The sequence below is a fragment of the Dipteris shenzhenensis genome, chromosome 10 (assembly GCF_047967505.1).
Source record: "Dipteris shenzhenensis isolate YYH24624 ecotype China chromosome 10, Dip_SZ_1.0, whole genome shotgun sequence".
Lineage (NCBI taxonomy): Eukaryota > Viridiplantae > Streptophyta > Polypodiopsida > Gleicheniales > Dipteridaceae > Dipteris > Dipteris shenzhenensis.
In genome coordinates this window covers 33291396-33312247 of record NC_141605.1, presented here as the reverse complement: position 1 = coordinate 33312247, position 20852 = coordinate 33291396, and the positions used below count along the sequence as shown (strand labels likewise).

At 45.3% G+C, this 20852-nt stretch overlaps 1 protein-coding gene and 1 pseudogene across 6 annotated transcripts in view; both read left to right on the top strand.

Moving 5' to 3' along the window:
• The first annotated feature begins 1795 nt into the window (after positions 1-1795).
• Positions 1796-20852, top strand: part of LOC147897717 (Thioredoxin family protein) — a 134701-nt gene continuing 115644 nt past the window's right edge. For all 6 annotated transcript variants that reach the window (XR_015541630.1, XR_015541631.1, XM_087379961.1 and 3 more), the window contains exon 1: positions 1796-2174. Coding sequence is in view for 4 of the 6 variants with exons in the window: in XM_087379961.1 (XP_087236087.1) it covers positions 1888-2174 (287 nt within the window). In the remaining 2 variants the exon portion in view is untranslated. The remainder of the gene's footprint in view (positions 2175-20852) is intronic.
• Positions 15849-19787, top strand: LOC147897718 (uncharacterized; annotated as a pseudogene).

Genomic DNA, 20852 nt, shown 5'->3' with positions numbered 1-20852 from the left:
ATTCAATTAAAATTGTGGGTTTTTTGGCAGTAGTTAGCAAGTGGGACATATGCCACATAGATGTGCAAAATGCATTTCTTAGTGGAGGTGTATCAAATTCTTGGTTTCTTTGGCAACACTCAACAAATAAGACATTTCCCTACTTGATGTAACATATATAGCTTTAAAAGTTTATACACATGTATGGATCACCCATAAGGACAAGTCAAAAAGGGCAAAGAGAATATGGATTCGTACATTGAAGGAATATTTATATGGATTTTCAAATTCTTTTGCAACAATCATGTGAAAAACATATTCCTAGAAAGTGGTATACACCTTACACAAGCTCGTGAAAAGATATTGCTCATGTATTTTTTATGTAGATGATCTATTTGTGATAGGAAACAATGAACTTTCCTCTTAGAGCAAAGGAAAAGTTTATTTGTAGAATTCAATATGAAAGATGTAGGACTCACATATTATTATCTAGGAATTGAATTGTGGATAGATGCAAATTCAATTTTTATGAGCTAACACAAATGTATACAAAAAAGGTTTCACATAAAAGATTGCAACAACATTAATGGAATAAGAAATCCTGTGAACAAAGGATGAAGACAAGCCAACAATGAATGAATGGTATTATAGACAAATTTGTGGCATGTTGTAGCATTGTGATAGCATAAATTTTTTACCATGTCACTTAGTAAAGAGCCTTTTTAGAGACATTGACTCAAAGGAAGGACAATCCCATTGACTTAAAGGAAGGAAGGACTCAAAGGAAGGACACTCCCATTAACGGGGAGTGAGCAAGTAATGCCTAGTTCTTCTTCAACCCTCTAATCATCATCTTGAGGGATGCCAACTTATGGACATTGTGGGAAGGTGTTGTGAGAATGGTAATCTCACTTTTGAGGAATGATAATCTCAACACTATGTGATTATTGTCTACTTTTGTCAATAGTTTACATGTTTAAGCCTTGTTTAAGTCAAAGGCTAAAAAGGACCCTTATGCCTTTTGGGTTGTATATTATAGGCTTATGTCACAAGGGAAATAGGTCCAAAATATACCATTTAACCTAGGGGCCGAATTCTCTTCCTTAGAAACACGATCGAAATTCATCCTAATCTCCTTCCCTCCATTCGTCTCGTCGTCAGGGGCTCCATACCCGAGCTTGCTTTCTCCCTTGGTCTTTCCTCCATCTAGTCCCTCATTTCCCTCTTTCGTATATCACTATTAGCGCCCAAATCTTTAGAAGTGGAGTTTTGGAAGGGAAAGCCGTAGTGCCTTTCCTATATATTGTCCCTACATAACCTTGTAAGTTTGAAAATGAAAGTAGCATACTAAAGTTTGAGCACTTGGGCTCTCCTCATCTTGTGCATGTTTTGTGTTTGTCCGTATATGCATAGTTTGTATAGTTCACACCATCATGCTCTCCTCTCTCCTTAAGCTCACTGCTTGAGCTGAATTTGGACCCTTCATACGGTGCGGCTATCATGGAGGCGTCCACGAAAGGATGTTTACAGACTTGCGTACTATGGGCACTGCCGAGGGACCATGGATGGGCAAGATTGCCGATCCATGACCCAAATGCATTCGGTGCACCATGGGCGGGCAAACACCCGAGTGTCTACAAACTTGCGCACCATGGGCAGTGAGTGCTCAAGGATGATGGAGAGGCAAGATTGTCAGTCAGCCCAAGTCGATGGGCGGCACAAGTCCGTAAACAAGCGGGAGTGAGCTGGTGGGCTACTCTTTTGCATTTGGGTGGATGCCAAAGCAACACATCTCGATTAGTGAAGCCATCCATAGCAACAAATCTTGAGACAGATTGAGTTGATTGGTGAAGGAGCATTTGCCATTAAGAGCTTGGGTAGTTTGTGGGTTTTGAGAGATTGATTGAGATGGCACTCTCCTCAGCAGTCACACCTTCGCTAGCTACAACTCCTAATCCTCTCCGCCATTCATACTCTACTATCCGTCCCAAAAGACATAGCTTTGTTCCATCGGCTGAGCTCGAAAATTCCGTCGTCACTCAGGAACCTGAGATTCCCCAGGTTGAGCCTTCATCCCCCCCCTTTACAATCCCACAGCCTAAACGCTTCTATGTTAGGGCCGACAAGCTGCTTGATATCCTCGGCTGCTCCATGGCCCTGCCAATGCGCTTTGGAACCGGTGCCTTGGCTCAAGGGTACGACCTCCAACTCATCCTGTCGGTTTTAAATGCGTCCACGTTCTGGGTGGTATTAGTGTGTGTGTGTGTGAGAGAGAGAGAGAGAGAGAGAGAGAGAGAGAGAGAGAGAGAAAGATTACTAGATCATCGATGCCTTCAGTTCGCTTTATGAGCGAGCACCTGTTGCGGAAGTCTCGTATTTGCTTTGGATTAGGCGTCGACAACGGTGACTCTTATTGATAAGGTTTGAAGGGTTTGGGGTTTGCTAATTGAACCCGTTCTTAAATATGAGACCGGAACCTCAATATGGAGGAAGGACATCCAATGGATAGACATCTCAAGAAACTCAAAGACACTTAACATGCAGCAATTGTTGTCTGGCACTGGGCACCTTGAAGAGCCTTGTGCTTTATTGTACTATGTAGACGTTCATCATCAGACGTAGCATGTATTTTAATCAATGAGCTGATTGGATGGCCGCTTGCTTTAGCAACAGCAGAGCATGAATCCCTTTATCACTCTTTCTCTCCTACTCTTCCCCTCCCCTCAGCGAGATTGTAAAGATGACTCTCTCTCTCTCTCCCTCTCGCCAACCCCCCACCCCCGCCACTCACTCCACGATCCCACCGCCCCATGATGATGATTGCGACGATCATCTCTCTCTCTCACTCGCTCGCTATTTCTTATCTTTATTTTTTCAAGAAATGTAAACTCTCAAGATTAGATACTATGTATGTGTGTGTGCGCGTCTCTACAAATGCACGCACACACACTTGTAACATATAATATATACAACATATGTCTACACAAGAAAACACTTTTTTTTGGGGTGAAATCCGTTTGTTTTTATATAACAAAAAGCAGTCTCCATGAAAGGGACATCCAGTTACGACTTACAAAAAATGTCATGATATGACAAGAAAGCAGAATAGTCAAGAACTCGAGTATGGAGGAAGTTATAGAAGATTGCGGTAATGTGGCGGTAATGATGCCCGAACAAAGAAGCGACACTTACCCAGGGATCACCAAAGACCCTATGGCTGTGGTTCTTTCCTAGAGCCCACAGTGCTCACTATTGAACCCTGTGAACAGAATGGTCATATCCCTACCTGACACGATGGACACCAAACAAAAAGAACAACCTGCCAAAGCAAGCGCTAGGGGAATGGGCTTGAAACTGTTGCTGTAGCAAAAATAAAAAGTCTCAAGATTCAGGGCAATGCTAAATAGATGAGGTGTAGACTCCCGTAGGGACAGACGTTGAGGATAAGTGGCAGGAGCAATATGTCAATGAGCGAGCCAAGTGCTATCTGAATGGAAGAACCCCTAGCAGAACTCTCTAGAAGAAAATCTGTTGTCGAAGGGGTAGTTTGAACTTTGCAAGCCCAAATTTGCTGTAGCCTTTTCCGCCACCATCGAGAACTACATGTCATGGTCTAGATGCGGTGCACATGAATAGAAACCCAAGGAGGAGGCAACAAAACAATATACAACGATGCAATCATAATAGTAGCGAATGACAAGAAGGTTCATTAGCATGAAGAGCCGAGTCTTTGAGAGAGTTTAGAATCTTAAGGCGATGCACAGGCTGAAAGTCATGGAGGATCTGTGACGATAAGGGCCATAAGGGCTTGTAATGTTGTCTCGCAAGCCAAACTCTCTGACTGCTGTAGGAAAAGACCACACCATGCCAGCATCATCAAGCACATCTCCTACAAGGCAAATTCCTTAAGAGAGAAAATAAGAGCGGCAAGGGATGTTTGGTTTGGAGGATGCACGGAATGATAGGTTCAAGAATTTTTCTGTTCATTGGTGGGAGGACTATGGGGCAGATCCTCCCTTACTGCAGCGTTTGGCCGTTCGTATACTGAACAAGGTGCTACCTCTTTACTTGTTGAGCGGTTGTGGAGAAATTTTGGAAACATTGCATCCAAAAAGACGAACATGCTTGGGGTTCACAAGGCAAATGATCTTGTATTTGTTATTGTAAACTTGCGTCTGGTATTGGATTTCGACCATATGAGGACTCTGTAGTTATGCATCAAAGGATGCTCCATTGCTCTTGAGCATGAGCATGATGATGGAGCTTAGGACTAGGATGATGAGGCTCAATAGGATGAGGGAGATGCCTCTGTCACTATGCGACCTTTCGATGTCTAATTTTCCTTGGTTCTTACATAAATTGAGTTACTAAACTAGTTGTGTTTGCAAATCAGTTCATGTGCAAGCTTTTACGAATTGGGCATCCACTTTGAAAGTGTCAAAGTTTGTTCATTTTGAGGTAGTTGGTTAGGGATTTACATGGGCTTGCTAGTTTCCTTATTGACTCGTTTCTATGGTTCTAACTTCCATTGCATATTTATTATGTAACAAAAACACCTTCGAGCCTTTGCCACACCTTAGTGTTCAAACCGTGTTAGAGTTAGGAGCCATTGAGGCTCCAACCTTCGGGTTCTCATCCATCTCTCCATTGAAACTGATGGAGTCTGAGGCATGTGTCACATGCCATGGCTTTATTTTCTTGTATTTTGCATATCATATGCTCTCTATATTCTGTACCCTATCCTAACCTCTCTCTCTCTCTCTCTCTCTCTCTCCCCGCCTAGCTCTCCATACAGTCACTCCCTGTACCGTACAGTTTGTACCATACCTCCTCCGTATAGCCGCTCCCTATATAGCCGCACAGCCGCTCCGTACAGCCTCTCCCTGTACAGTCGCTCAGCCTCTCCCGGTACTGTACAGCCCGTCCGTACCCTCATCGTACCCTCGTCCGTACCTTCATCGTCCGCACCACAACGCTCCATCCGTACCTTCGTCCTTCGTCGTCCGTACCACAGCCTGGAGTCGTACCTTTGTACCTCCCCTCGTCAACACCTCTCCATACCTCCCATCCATACCTAGTCGTAGTCCTCTCTAACCTTGAGTTGGGCTAAACCCCCAACCCAACCCGGGGGTTAGGTTAAGCTAGTGGGTTCAACATACAACCGATGTTATGGACTGGCCTACCCTCTCCTCCAAGTCTCCCTCAACTCGCTCAACTCCTTCAACATCCATCAAGACTCGGTATTCTACAGTTGCAGCCATGACACCCTCTCCATATGCACGAAATTACCAACAAGAAGGCTCAACTCCATATGCACGAAATTACCAACAAGAAGGCTCAAAACGACCCATCCTCGGGCAATAGGATCAGATTTTTTATTTGCAGTAGGCAGTGAGAGAGCTATGATTGGAGCTGGCTGAAGTAAAGCCCCGACTTCACATTCTGGAAGGGCCTAGTAAGCAGGCATTAATTGATGAGGTTGTAAAATCTTGTAAGGATTCCCTCCCTACCCCGTAGCTAGTCTCTACAGTCAAAGATCTTGTTCACATTGAAGTACAAGCTAGGAAGTGATTGTGGAAGTGGACAATAAAGCAAGTAGGTTTGACATTCAAGCAGAGATTAAAGAACACGAAGCTAGATGTGATAATGCGCTGAAGATTAGAATAGGGGGACTCCCAGAAGATTGGTACAAAGAGGAGGACACGTATAGTGAAATATTGACAAAGATCAAAGCAAGCTTGCCCAACATTGAATGGGTGAATGATGACGAGCAAGATGATGATGACTCTAGGCCAGCTTCTATTTTGCACTATAGAGGTCATGCAATCCTTACATTGAAGTCAAAAGATATGCGGATCAAGCTTCTTCGACAATCTTACAAGTTGAAGGGCACCAAAGTATGGATAGCAGAGGAGCTTACACAAGCTCAACTCAAGATTAAGGCAACAGAATTAGTTAAAGTCAGGGCTGCAGAAAGCATGGAAAATGGGCAGCTTACCGTGAAGGCGTAGCACTAATTAGAGAGTTTAAATCAAAACCAAAAGACTCTTAGTCTTAAATTGATGTATGGCTGTTTACTCTTCTAGAATACCATGTAGGTACTCTAAATAATATGGGTTGCTTTTTGCACTCCTTGGGAGCTGCCATGTGCCCTTCCTAAAGCAGATGTACTAGAGGGTTTCTTGCTGTCCCATAGACCTTTTGGTCTCTAGTGGACGTTAATAGACTTTCTCTCTTTCTTTCTTTTTGCACTCTTATGGCATTATGCACATTGCCATTTCAGTTTTCTAGGATTTTGTGTGTTTTAAAAAGTTTAAAGCTGAAATGGAAAGTTTAGAGCTGCTAGAAGTGGCTTTCTTTTCATACTTTGGTATATTTTTCCATGTGATTTTGTCACGAGGACGTGAAAAGTGATGTAAAGTATCTTCGTAACTCAACCTACGCTTAACCCAGGGTTAACCATGGTTAAGTGTTGTAATGGTTTGGCTGTGAGGGACTGGCTAGAGGAAGTGCACACTTCCTAGAAGTTTGTAAGGGCAAAGTCTAGGTGCACCACTAGGTCCTAGGGGCAAGGCAAAGGCTTTAAAAGAGGGGTCTAAAAGTTGGGCCCAAGGACAACCAACGTTGTTCTTGGTATGGGGGTTAGGACTTTAATGAAGGGGCAAATGGCAAGGAGGAGGTGCCATTTGTCAAGCATGTGTATGCATGCCCTTCCCCCACCTTCCATCTCTCTCCCCTCACTCTCCCAGAGATGCAGGACGTTTTCAGTTATTCTTGTGCAGTTGTTGAGCTGTCTGAGCTGTTTCAAGCCTGTTTTCAGTCGTTTTAACACTGTTTTGACTGTTCCAAGGCTAGTACACACTTCTAGGAAGTGCTAGGACTCTTTTTTGAACTTTCGTGAAATTTTCGTACGGACGTCTGTACAGTCCGTACGGCTGTATGGAATCCGTACGTCCGTGTTCAGCTGCCTCCAGCAGGTGCTTGGGGTTGTCTTTTGCTGTGCTGGACCTTTGTGCACATGTTTTTGGCTGCGTGGTGGTTTCTGGAGCTGTTCTGGAGCAGTGTAGCGTAGATGAGCAAGAGAGCACCGATGACCGACGCTGAGCGGCGGACGTAAGATGGGCAACAGAGCAGCGATGAGCGACACTCGTGCAACGAGGAGCTCAGACGCATGAGGTCAGATGGGTGAGCAAGAGAGAGAGAGAGAGAGAGAGAGAGAGAGAGAGGCGTGGGGGTTGGCAGATGGGCTACAAGGGGCTAGTGGACAGGCTAAGAGGGGTTGGTGGAGAGGCTAAGAGGGGCTGCGAGAGGCTGGCGGAGAGGTTACATGAGGTTGGCGGAGAGGCTACGAGGGGTTGGCAGCGAGGTTACGGAGGGGTTACATGAGGTCGATGGTGCATCAGCAGCTCGGAGAGAGAGAGAGAGAGAGAGAGAGAGAGAGTCGATGGTGCATCAGCAGCTCGAAGAGAGAGAGAGAGAGAGAGAGAGAGAGAGAGAGAGAGAGCTATGACAGGCCTAAGGGCTGAACGATGGGCCTTTGATCTGAGCAATGGGCTTGAGAGCTGAGCGACGGGCTTTGACGACGGAAGGCTACGACGACCTACGATGAGAAAGAAGAGAGAGAGAGAGAGAGAGAGAGAGAGAGAGAGAGAGAGAGAGAGAGAGAGAAATGAGAGAGAAGAGAGGAGGGAGACTTAGGGAGAGAGAGAGGGAGAGAGAGAGAAAGAGAGAGAGGGAGAGAGAGACTGAAACTTCTAGCAGCCGTGTAGGAGGAACTTTCCCTGTTGCTTTTGGCACCTTCTCTTAGGAGGACTCAAGCACAGATCCCGAGGCAATCATTTCGAGGCAGGTGTGTGAACCATCTTTCCCCTACAACTCTTTCTTGTTCACCCTCCGCTCTCTACCTTCATTTCTCTCTTCTCCTGATTGCTAGAAGACACCTGCACCCTGCGGGGAGCTTGGACAGAGGATAGGTGCGAGGAAGGAGCTCGCCCCTCTGCCAGAGACAGCGGGAGTTGGTTCCAGGTTTGGTTTTTCCTTGTTCTTTCTTGCTTTGCAGCTTTTTGCTGTGCATGCGTGTTGTGTGCAGTCCTTTCAGGACTCCAACAGGTTCTAGTAAGCACCCAAAGGCAAGGGTGATCCTGTGGAAGGCCTAAGGACGGTGTGGATGCATCTGATAGTCTTGAGGCTGCCTTGAGCTCAGTTTGCTAGTGGTTTGGATGCCTGAATGCCTCTAAGTTGTGTCAGATCAGAAGTGAATGCCTGAGAATGCCTTGCCAGTGGGAATTCTAGTGGTGCACTGGGATTAGATGCCTTGAAGACAAGTAGAGGATTTGCAGAGAGGAACAATGCAGGGGGACTCTAGCCTCCATCGAGTTATTTCTCAAGTTGTTTCTAAGTGGTATTGTTTAAAGTTAAGCGGTTGGAAATGATGCAATGTGGCTGTGAATAATGAATATGCAGTGCAAGTTATGGTCTACTGCCCTTTAGGAAACTGAAGGCCGGTTTCAGATTTGATGACATGTCATGTGCCATGGCATTCCCGCTGCCGCCCCCCCATTCCTCCTTCCCAATATGTCTTCGTATTGCCTACACAGTAGTAGGGAGGTCCAGAACACCTACAACAGGTCCTCACATCAGGCTGCCATCACAACAGCAAGGAGGACAGTAATTAGGGGATACGTGTGCCTCTAAATTGCCCCGTTTTCTCCTTCATTACAGCCATCCCTTCCCATAGAATTTTGCCCTCAAATTTTCACAACATGGCTGTCCAAAAGAGTGCAACAAATAGCAACTACTAATTAGCCTGGTAGGAGATAGGGTTGGTCTTGGACAATGCTTTTTGCCTGCCATGAATTTTCATCCTCAGGGAGTCCCTGCTACTTGATAAGATACTCTATGTAGACCTTGTTGATGCGCTCTGGAACATAGAGGATGTGGCCCTCCTCATCCATAGGTGGCAACTCATGAAGAACATGGACATGCTGTCCCACATGTGGTTTCAGCAAAGACACATGGAAAACATCATGGATCTTGGAGGTATTGGGTAGCTCCAACTGATATGCTACTTCTCCAACCTTGCGGATGATCCTGCAAGGCCCGTAATACCTATGAGGAAGCTTTGTATTAGTATTACCTTTCAGCGAGGCATAACGGTTCTTATGGAGATGCAAATGCACATAATTTGCCTCTTTGAAAGACAAATATCTCCTGCATTCATCCGCATATTTCTTCTGCTTGGCTTGGGCATCCTACACATTCTTTTTTGCAAATTGCAAAAGGGCATCCATCCTCTCCAAGTCATTCCGTGCTTGCTAATTGTTCACAGCTATGTCAGTAATTGAAGAAGGCATCCCTACGTTGCATTTATACATTGCCTCAAACGGGCTCATGCCAATGGAGAGATGCTTGGTACTGTTGTAGCAAAATTCAGCAAGTGCCAACCATTTATCCCAAGACTTCTGAGTATCATGACAAAAGTGCTGTTAGAAATGACCCAAGAGAGGGTACGCACAGCGGAAGAGTGATAGAATTGCCCAGGAGCTCACACAGTGTGGTGTGGGGTGTGGAATCACAAACTTCTTAAACTTATGTGCATAGAAGAGATGTGCAGACTCATCAATAGACAATGAACCATCCAGATAGAGAAACCACCAAATAATATATTTCCGTCCAAAGCTATGGACACAATTCAAAAGTGAGATAGATCCAGAGTCCCACCAATGGTGATCTTACCACTAGGTACTCCTCCTATCTGCTGGCTATCTCTAGACTTGAGCCCACGTGCTCCACCTCGAGCGCCTATAGACTTTCCGTCCATAATGGTTCTCTCTACCTTACTGCTTGTAGATCAGCCTAGGTGGGCAGCACTTACTAGCTCAGTCTGCAGCCCTCTTTAGGTCTCCTCTACCTGCTAGGAAAAAGGCCCAAGGAAGCCCTGTCTGCTGCTCCTGTCTGCTGTAAATCTGCTGCTCCAGAGAATGAGATATGAGGGCACAATATAGCCCTCCAAAACGAACTGACCAGCCAGCCCTAATTGGGCTGACTGGCTGGTTTGTAGCAGCCCTAGCCAACCGACCAGATGGTTGACTGGTTGGCTGCCTATCCAGCCCTATTTGCTGGCCCTTTGTTCCATGCAGGGCCCAGCCCCTTTGGACTGCTTACCCCGCCACCTGCCAGCCCTGTTTGCAGGCCATAGACCTGCCCAATACCTGCTGCAACAGTGCGACTCCATGCTGCTACTGATCCGCCTCTGCACAGCCCTTGTCTGGACCCTGGCGCACCCTACACACCTTCCGTACACTGCCCTGCAGCAGCCCGTACTGATTCGTACAGTGGCTGTACCCTTGCTTGTAAGAAATCCTAGATTTACTATATTTAGAAATGTGCTAAGGAACAGAAAGGAGAGTGAAATAGCAGAGAACAAGGAATAATTGTATTGCTTGAGTGTCTGTAGTGTATCTGTAGTGTGCCATCCATACAATTGGGCCTCTCTTATATAGAGAGTAAAGAGTCACACATGAAAAGGTGTGTACTCCAAAGTGTATGTGCATGAAGAGGTGTGTACCCCTTGTGAAGGGTGTGACCCTTAATGAGAGGGTACATTACAATAGGAGTGTCTCTTCCATAGAATGTCTCTTGTGAAGGGTTGTGCCTCATAGGAAGTGTCCCGTCGAAAGGGCATACCCTTCCACAAGTGTCCATTCATCAAACCATCCATAAGTCTAGATATAGAGAAAGGAATATGTCACAGATCGTGACATCCCCTCCCACTCAAAATAAGATCCTGGTGGAGATAATGAACTGATGTAGAAAATATCATGGTAAATTCTGAAAATACTGCTGTAAAATGTCGGGGTACTGCTGTAAGTCTTCATCAGATTGCCAAGTAGCGTCGGAGTCGTCCAGATCTCGCCAAAGAACAAGGAATTTTGTGATAAGTTGATGTCGAGTCTCTCGCTGTCGATGGTTCAGAATACGCTCAGGAATAAGAACATAATCGTCTTCGATTTCTGGGACATAATCACCTGCAGGAGGAACCGCTTCATCGCCTGGAATGTACGTCTTTGGCCAATAAATATGAAATGTCGGATGGATTTTACCCCATGATGGTGGTAATTCCAATTTGTAACTTAAAGATGAATTTTTCTTGATGATCCGGAAAGGTCCATAGTATCTTGGTCGCAACTTAGGAAACACAGACTTAACCGTCTTATAGCGATGTGGAGCTACAAATAATAGCACCATGTCACCAGTGTCAAATTCCAGGTGATGTTTATGTTTGTTGGCAGACTGTTGATACCGCTCTTGCGCTTTTCGCATATGATCCCTGACTTGGAGTAGAATGTCTTGCATTTCTTCAACCAATTGATCAGCTAAGGCCACTCGATGTTGAAGTACAAAATTCGTTGGTACAATCGGAGTGTGTCCATAAATTGCTTGGAATGGAGTCATACTGATGGCACTATGGAAAGAGTTATTATAAGCAAACTCAAGGAGTGGTAGATACTCTTCCCAAGCTGCTAGGCGTGATTGAATATAATGTTGAAGCATTTCTTCCAGAACTTGGTTGACTCTTTCAGTCTGGCTCTGGGTGGTAGGCTGAAATGAACAGTGGAGTTGTTCTCAAAGATTCGAACAGTGAAATCCAAAAGTGACTGGTAAACTTAGGATCTCTGTCGGATATGATATTCTTGGGCAATCCATGGTGTCGGAAGATGTGATGTATGAAGAGTTTGGCGATGTCCGGAGCCTGTGCACTGCTTTTGCAAGCAACAAAGTGTGCCATTTTGGACAATCGATCAACAATTACCATAATCTGAGTATTACCTCGGGAGGATTGTGGTAGTATTGTAATGAAATCCATGGAAATACTTTCCCACCTTTTCGTTGGAACTGGAAGAGGCTGAAGAAGTCCTGCTTAAAGTCGTCGGCTTGCTTTCATTTGTTGACAAGATAAGTAAGATGTAACCATTTTGATGACGTCACTTTTCATCTGAGGCCAGTAGTATGTTGCACTGAGTAACCTATAAGTCTTGTTGATGCCTGGATGGGCAGCATAAGGAACTACATGATGCTCTTTTAACAAAAGACGTCGAACATCCTTGTCATGTGGTACACAGATGCGATCTTGATAATACAGAAGGTCGTCCGTATAAGAATAGGATGAGAAAATCTTCTGTTCGGAAGTCGAAGGTTGATCTTTTGAAAGAACTTGTACTACTGTGCCGAAGTCTTTATCATTAAAATACTTCAGATAATGTAGAGATTACCATAGCTGATGCTAGAGTTAACCTACTGAGAGCATCTGCAGCTATATTGCGTAGTCTTGGAATGTACTCAATGGTCATGTGAAAGTTGGCCAGACACTCAACCCAACGTGCTTGGTGAGCGTTCATGACTGGCTGAGTAAAGATATACTTTAGAGAGTGATGGTCTATCTTGACCATCGAGTCGGCTCCCATGAGATAATGTTTCCAAGAGCGATAAGCATATCATAAACCGGGTATTGGGTTTGGATATTAGAATGTTTATGGCTGTCAAAAGCAATAACTCTGCCTTCTTGCATCAAGACTGCTCCTATAGCGATGTCGGAAGCGTCGGTCATGACCTCAAATGGAAGGTTTGGGTCAGCAATAGCCATAACTGGTGTGGTAGTGAGTGCTTGCTTGAGTTGTTGGAAACTATACTCTGTTTCGGGAAGCCAGTGAAAAACTGCTGTGCTTTTCAATAATTCGGACATAGGAGCTGCGATTTCGGAAAACTGATAGACCTTTGTATGGTAGAAGTTTGCCAATCCGAGAAAAGAGCGGACATTATGAACATTCTTAGGAGTAGGCCAGTTTCGGATTACCTCGACCTTCTTGGGATCCACAGAGATGCCTTGAGCTGAAATAACATGTCCCAAATATTCGAGTTGGTCTTGAAGAACTCACTCTTCTCAATATTGATGTAGAGAGAATTTGCGTGGAGAACTTCAAAAACTTGGTGAAGATGTTGTTTGTGCTCATGTAGGGATCTGCTGAAAACGAGGATGTCATCGAGGTAAACGATGACGAACTTATCGAGGAAAGGCTTGAAGATGTCGTTCATTAGCGTATGAATGTGGCCGGGGCATTGTTTAACCCAAAAGGCATGACCAAACATTCATAGTGTCCATACTTTGTTGGAAAAGCTGTCTTGTACTCATCGCCCTCTCGTATGCGAATTTGATGATAACGTGAATGAAGATCAATCTTTGAGAATTGTGTTGCGTGTAGAAGTTGATCGAAGAGGTCATTGATGTGAGGCAATGGATACTTGTTTTTGATAGTGAGCTTGTTGAGGACTCGGTAGTCGATGCAGAGGCGCATTGACTTATTCTTTTTTTCCACAAGTAGTACAGGAGATCCGAAAGGGCTGCGACTGGGCCGAATGTGACCTTTGTCGAGTAGTTCGGTGACTTGTCTTTGGATTTCTTCATTTTGAGTGTAAGAAACCTGATAAGGAGGTTTCGACGGTGGATTACTGCCGGGAATAAGTTCGATTGGGTGATCCACTGGTTGTCGAGGTGGTAACTACTTTGGCAATTCTTGTGGAAAAATATCTAGGTAGGGCTGGAAAAAAGGTTGGTTGAGGTATTCAGGAGGATCCTTTGTTGGTGTCTCCTCTACTGTCGTAACCAACAGAAGTGTAGTCTTTACTTGACGTTTACGAACCCACTTCTTTACTTGTAGGGAAGAGGTAACTGGGGTTGAAGGAGAGTCCCTAGAACCAGTTAGCTCAATAAGTTTTCCCTGGTGGACAAATTGGATAGTATGGCTGCGAAAACTGATTGATGGATCATAGTCGTAGAGCCACTGTTGTCCAAGTATGACATCGTACCGAGAAAGAGGCATGATGTCGAAGTTCAACTTGTTCGTATAATGTTGGATGCGAAAAGACAAGTTTTTGATTCTGGTGTTGCACAAGAAGGTAGTTCCATTTGCGAGTTCAATCTGATAGTCCATGAGACTAGGACTGGTGGTCAATCGAAGTTTGTCGACCATAGAACTAGCTAGGTACTTGAGTGGCCAGGGAAGGTTCGGGGTTGCTGGCAAGGCTCAGGTGGATGGTATTTGCCATTCGAACAGCTTTGCCTTTCTTGTCTTGTGCTGGGTTAGCATCTTCTGTTTGGGAAGTGCAAGGTTGCATATTGGAATTTTACTTTGGTCGCTTGGGACAATCGAACCATCTATGGTCGCCTGTACAAATGGTACTAAGTCCTTTTGTGCTGGAGTTGTTCTTCTTGTCAGTGGCCGCACCTTTATTTTGGGGATGACGGTAATGACTTTGTGAAGAAGAAGAGGCGCGATCCTTGGAGGAGTGCTTCTGTTGGAATCCAGCATATGATTTCTGAGACTTATGGGGATCTTGAGACTGTCGCTGACCTTGATTACCCGAGTTTTTTCTAAACTTGGGGTTATCTTGAGGGCCAGCATCGATAGTGTCTTGGGGAAGGTACAACCTGTAAAGGAGGATATCTGGGAGCTGAAGGAGGTGGAGAGTACCATGGAGATGCTGAAGCTGAGGGGTAAAAGTCTCTCCAAAGATGGACAGCAAACTCGTGAGGAATGTCGGGTTCTGGGTATCTTCGTGTCTCGTGGAACACAACTTGGATTGTGCTGAGGAAGTAATGTAACTGAGGTGCCTCACGCAGAAGGTATAGGATGCGGTCCAAATCACTAGGAGGGCACGTGACACAAAAGACCCACGATGCCAAAGCTCCGAAATGGGCTGGTTGTGCAATCTAAACACGATATTGTGTGGTAGATGATGCATGAGGTATCCTTGAAAGGCCGGGTGAATTACCAGGGGTTTCCATGCTTTAAGGAAGTGTCTTTCATTTGCTGTAATTTGATAATGACAAGAGAATCCTTAGAAGTAGAATGGAAAGAATCCACCTAGCATTGATTTAATCTGCCAATTTGTTGCATAGAAAAGGCCTGCAGATTTCTGTCCGGAGGTCCACGCTGCAATGCGTGGCGAGGAGCAGATCTGGGCCTGGCTGGTCCGGAACAGCAACAGCGCGCGTTTAACAGGCAGTCTGGATCGCGGTAAAGGGGCTGTACCGCTGCTGATCTGGCAGGTACGATGGCGAAAAAGAGGGGGCAGACTGCGTATGGCGAAACAGGCTGCTGGTATCCAATTCTGGATCGCGATAGGGGGCTGGCGAACCAGGCTGCGGGCTTCCAAGGGCTGTTTAGCAGCAGCAATGGCAGGGCCTGGCAGGTTACCAGGGCAGCAAACTGGCGAGGGCAGGGCAGCAAACCGGCGAGGGGCAGGGGCTGCTTATGGCGAGGGGGCAGGGCAGCAAACCGGCGAGGGGCAGGTGCTGCACATGGCGAGGGGGCAGGGTAGCAAACCGGCGAGGGCAGGAGGGCTGCGTAGGGAGGCGAGCCTGCTTGACGAAGTCTGTACGGGCGTCAAAAGGTGCGTCCCTTTTTTTTCGTTTGTGGCTGCCTATGTTGGGTGGTTGCCCAAAAAATTAAAGGGTGGGTTTATTTGGCCCTTGGGAAGTCTAGGGTTAGACCTAAGGTATGGGGCTGGGTTTTCCTTTTTAGTCCATGTAGGTACCCTTTTTATAATGTGCTTGGTGCCAAAAGGTGTGCCTATTCGAAGGGTGTGACCCTTGGAATAGGTGTACCTTTTCATGAAGGGGTGTGACCCTGTTTTCAAAAGGGGTGTCCCCACATGAAGAGGTGTGTCCTTTTTTCCACAATGGGGTGTGTCCCTTGGGTGAGGAGTCAAAACTCTTCATCAAAAGGTGTGTCCGATGGTGGAAAAGGTGCGTCCCTTGGTTTTGGGACAGCCCAAGCACATGAAAAGACACGATTTTTGTCGTGTCCATTCACATCAACTCATGATGTGTGGGAGATGGAGAGGCCATTGATGACTTTAGGCGAGGTTGGCGCTAAAAATTTTTACGCTCATTCTCTCCATCTCTTCCATGCACAATGTGCACATATATCCTTCTAGCAGAAAGAGATGTATCAGATAGGCGCTAGAAGGTGGGGGGCATTTCCTACAGGCAGGAGCGAAATTTGCTCTGATACCACTGTAAGAAATCCTAGATTTACTATATTTAGAAATGTGCTAAGGAACAAAAAGGAGACTGAAATAGCAGAGAACAAGGAATAATTGTATTGCTTGAGTGTCTGTAGTATATCTGTAGTGTGTCATCCATACAATTGGGCCTCTCTTATATAGAGAGTGAAGAGTCACACATGAAAGGTGTGTACTCCAAAGTGTATGTGCATGAAGAGGTGTGTATCCCTTGTGAAGGGTGTGACCCTTGATGAGAGGGTACATTACAATAGGAGTGTCTTTTCCATAGAATGTCTCTTGTGAAGGGTTGTGCTTCATAGGAAGTGTCCCGTCAAAAGGGCATACCCCTCCACAAGTGTCTATTCATCAAACCATCCATAAGTCTAGATAGAAAGGAATATGTCATAGATCGTGACATTGCTGATGTCACCTGCCATATGTTGCCATGTCCAGGATCTGTTTGAAGGCTATGACCCTGCCCACTACCCTTGCAACTTGGCCCTTTCAATCTGATAGTTTCAACACTTTAGCACCCATCAAGGCATGAAAAGAGATAGCATAAATTGTTTTCTGCGCATCCCAATAGATCTCCTCCTCATCTACAGGAGCATTTCCACTTGCATCCTCTCATGCATGAAAAGGCACAACAACCTGATGCTCCACATGAAAGGCTGTATGCCAACGACCTTGCATGCCACAGGTTGGTTGAGTGTCATTGGATTGTACACCATGCATATTATGTTCAATAGCGCCACTGGTGGCTCCAGTATATGAAGCTTCTTCCACGTCTTGTGCACCCTCTGAATCATCATGAGTGGCATCCAAAGTCTCAGAAGCTTCCATTAAATCCTCATCATAGTTGCATATGAAACGCGTTTCATACTTGTATGAAACCTGTATGAAACTTACCCGTTTCATACGTATGAAACCCGTTTCATACAGCCCCAATTTTGGGTAGGTTCAAAAGGGGGCAAAAAAGCGATTTGACACATTTCGCCGTACGCCCGTGCACTTCGTACGCCCGTACGCTCCGTCCGTGCAGCCCGTACGCTCCCTCTTACTCATTCTCGAGGTTTGTGCCCCCAATCATCCCCAATGTGCATTCAATCGTCCTTTCTACAGTCTACCCTTCTTCTTGAATTTGGCGCTACATCCTTTCATGCAGGCTGAAATCTGCTCTTTTTGATGTTTCTGAAATCTAACGCTCCTCTCTTTATTCATCTGCTCATCTTGCATGCATGATGTAGGCTGCAAAGCTGCAATTACTTTTGCTGTTCTACATCGCTTTTTGCAAGCAAGAAAATGCCTCGAAAAGGTAGTGCGTTGTGGAGCAATGTCACCTTTAATTCCTTTGGTGCACACTATGATAAGAGTGGCACAGGCAAGTGGACCTGCAACTTTTGTGCTGAGCCGCATCATGGGACATTTCAGAGATTGCAGGCTCACTTTTCTCGATCAAAGGGCTTTGGTATCGGCCCTTGTTCTCGTGTGCCAAAGGAGGTGTATGATGGCTTGAAGGCCTGGAAAGCTGAAATGCTAGGGATTCCAATTGATAGAGTCAATGCATGGGATGAGCTTGAATTAAATATCTCAGCTATTCTAGCATCAATGAGGGAGGAGAATGACATTTTGCAGATGTCGCAGTCTTTAGGCTCCACGCCCACAGCTAAAAGAAGTGCCCTTCCCTTGTTTAAGCGAGGAGATATGAAGGCAGCCATGCAAAAGGCAGCTATGAAGGAGGCAACTAGAGAGGTAACAAAGTTGTTTGTGCAATGTGCATTGTCTTTCAATATTACTCGAACCGCTCGTTGGAAGTCTACTATGCGAGCTATCTCGCGTATTGGGTGTGAGTGGGAGGGTCCGAGCTATGAGACATTGCGTACAAAAGAGCTTCGCCATGAGAAAGAAGCATTGATGAGAGAGCTAGAGCCTCTGAAGGGAACATGGCAGAAGTATGGTTGCACCTTGCTATGTGATGGCTGGTCAGATGTGAGGAAAAGAAATGTCTACAACATTCTAGTTTCCTCTTGCAAAGGAACTATGTTCCTTTGTGCTATAGATGCATCAGCTTTAGGGACAGTGGTGACAGGTGCATATATATGATTTGATTTGCGCACAACTATTCTTGAGATTGGTGTAGCAAATGTGGTGCAGGTGATCACATGTCCATGGGAAGGATGCTTGAGGATGAGTTTCCCACTATTGTTTGGACACCATGTGCTTCTCATAGTTTGGATGTTGCCATTGAGGACATAGCAAAGTTGCCTTGGGTTTCTCACATATTTTCTAAAGCTTTGAGCATGGTAAATTTTGTAACCAAAAGACCCAAGGTCTTGAGCATGTTCAGGGAAAATAGTAACCTCGACCTTTTAAAGCCCTTAAAGACACGGTTTGCTTATATGTTCATTATGTTGGAGAGGGTTGTTCAAGTGCGGCATGGCTTGCTGCGTACAGTTGTTTCCTATGACTGGCAACAATGGGGGAATAGGAATGAGCCCAAAGCAATTGGTTTCAGCCGCATGGTCATGAGAGATGCATGGTGGGAGGAGGCTGCAGCTCTAGTGAAGACAATGAACCCCATGTACAGCGTTCTCCGATTGACAGATATGGAGGGGAGCACCATTGGGCTTCTCTATGAGTTCATGGACAAAGTGGGGGAAGCCCTTGATGCGTGTACTCACCTATCTGCAGACAGGTATCCTGTACTCATGAGTCATCCTTTGAAGTTAAGCATTTTTCCAATTAGCAAAGTGGCATGCTTAGAATTCCTTTTAATCTATGTTTTCATTTTTCCTAAACATTATCGGTTTTGCCTTTGATTCATAATTTCTTATGAAGGATTAAATACCTTAAGGAGATCTGGGACATGCGTTGGGATTGTTTAATAGGCCAATCCATACTGTTGCTCATATCCTTCATCCTCTATGGAGGAATGAGCAGCAATATCTCGATAGAGAATTAGAGGATGGGTGGTCAGCTTATATGAGCAAGATCGTGGGAGATGATGATGATCTGCTTTTGAAGCTGGAGGATGAGTGTCTTCTTTTCCGCAACCGAAGCGGTGTTTTTGGATCACGCAATGCACAGAGAGAGGAGACTCAGCTAGCAGCAGTCTCTTGGTGGGAAAAATATGGCATTGAGGCACCCCACTTGGTAATACTTAACCCTAGAGGCAATACTTTCTTATTACTTGAAAACATGTGGGTATAGCTGAGCAATTGGAAGCTGCCACTAAACTGTAAAGTCTGAGAATGTCTCTTGTTTTGTTTCAGAGACGCATAGCGATGCGAGTTCTCTCACAAGACTGTAGCTCTGGACCTTGTGAGAGAAACTGGAGTACATGGGCCTTACTCCATACGAAGAAGAGGAACAGATTGTCCACTGTGCAATTGGAGAGGTTGGTCTTTTGCCCCTGCAATCTACGATTGCTCGAGCAAACGAACTACCCCATAGAGCCTCGGTAGGTGAATCCCTACAAAATCGACATCACAAAGTCCAAGGAGATGCCGGTGATTCCACCTTTGGAGAGGGATATCTACGCCATGTTGTACGAGGAGATCACGGCTTCATCTCACCACACCCGATCCTCCCAGGCAGTTGGTGCCAGTACTTCAATTGCACCTGCATCTCATGAGGAATCTTTTTATGAGTCTTCTAGGAGTTCCAGTAGCAGTGAGGAGGAGGCGGATGAGGACATGGATTTGGTTGAGGAAGAAGATGCTGACATTGATGATGAGGCTTGACTTTTGATTTGTGACTTTGTCACTCATTATTGATAGACAATACTTTGAATTCTAGTTGTAGTTTGACCTTTTTACCTTCATGGTCCATCACCATGGAGGTCTTGGGAGGTTCATTGATGACTCTAGTTTTTATTATTATCAGTATTCAGTATGTATGATCAGTATGATCAAGATTCAATTATCAATATGTATGATTATTCAGTATGTATATGTGAAGATGATCATTGAGTACTCTAATATGTATAATGTATGATCATTGATGACTAGCTTTTTGTATGATCATGATTCAGTATGTATGGTGCTTATACTTGATATGTATGTTTTTTGTATCATGTCTGCACTATGGAGTCACTTACAATCTTTATTTGCACATTTTTGTATATGGCATGATTTGTATGATCATGATTCAGTATGTATGGTGCTTATACTTGATATGTATGTTTTTTGTATCATGTCTGCACTATGGAGTCACTTACAATCTTTATTTGCACATTTTTGTATATGGCATGATGCATACCCTAGGTATGAATGCACATATTTTCACATTCCGAATGAAACCCGTTTCATTCATTTTTCGAAACCTGTTTCAAACGTATGAAACCCGTTTGAAACCTCTTGTTTCAGAAACTCCTGGCAACTTGTCATGTGCACGGATTGGTATCTGACGTGTACTAGGTACACAGAACTAGCTCAGGTTAGCCTGGGGAGGCTTAGAGCTAGGCAGGCTTGATTCTCGGGTTGAGTGGCAAGGGTACAAACTATTTATAGGTCTTCGCTATTTTTGGCGCCGGGGCCCGAGTCTATAAAAGAGGCCCACGGGGTTCAGTTCTCAGTGTGCAGTTGGGAGCAAGTCTCGTTCCCAGGTGCTAGGTCTGATCCTGGATTGAGTCGCGGACGCGCGCCTGCATCTTAGCGTAGCCCAAGGCCCAGTGGCAGATCCAGGGCTTCACAGCGCCACCTGGTGGTATGGGACACGAGGCTGGTTTGGATCTGATTGGGAGTTCGTGCCAGTAGCTCAGCTCGTGGCTCGGAGGGGACATCTTCTGATTCGGGATCACATCCCGT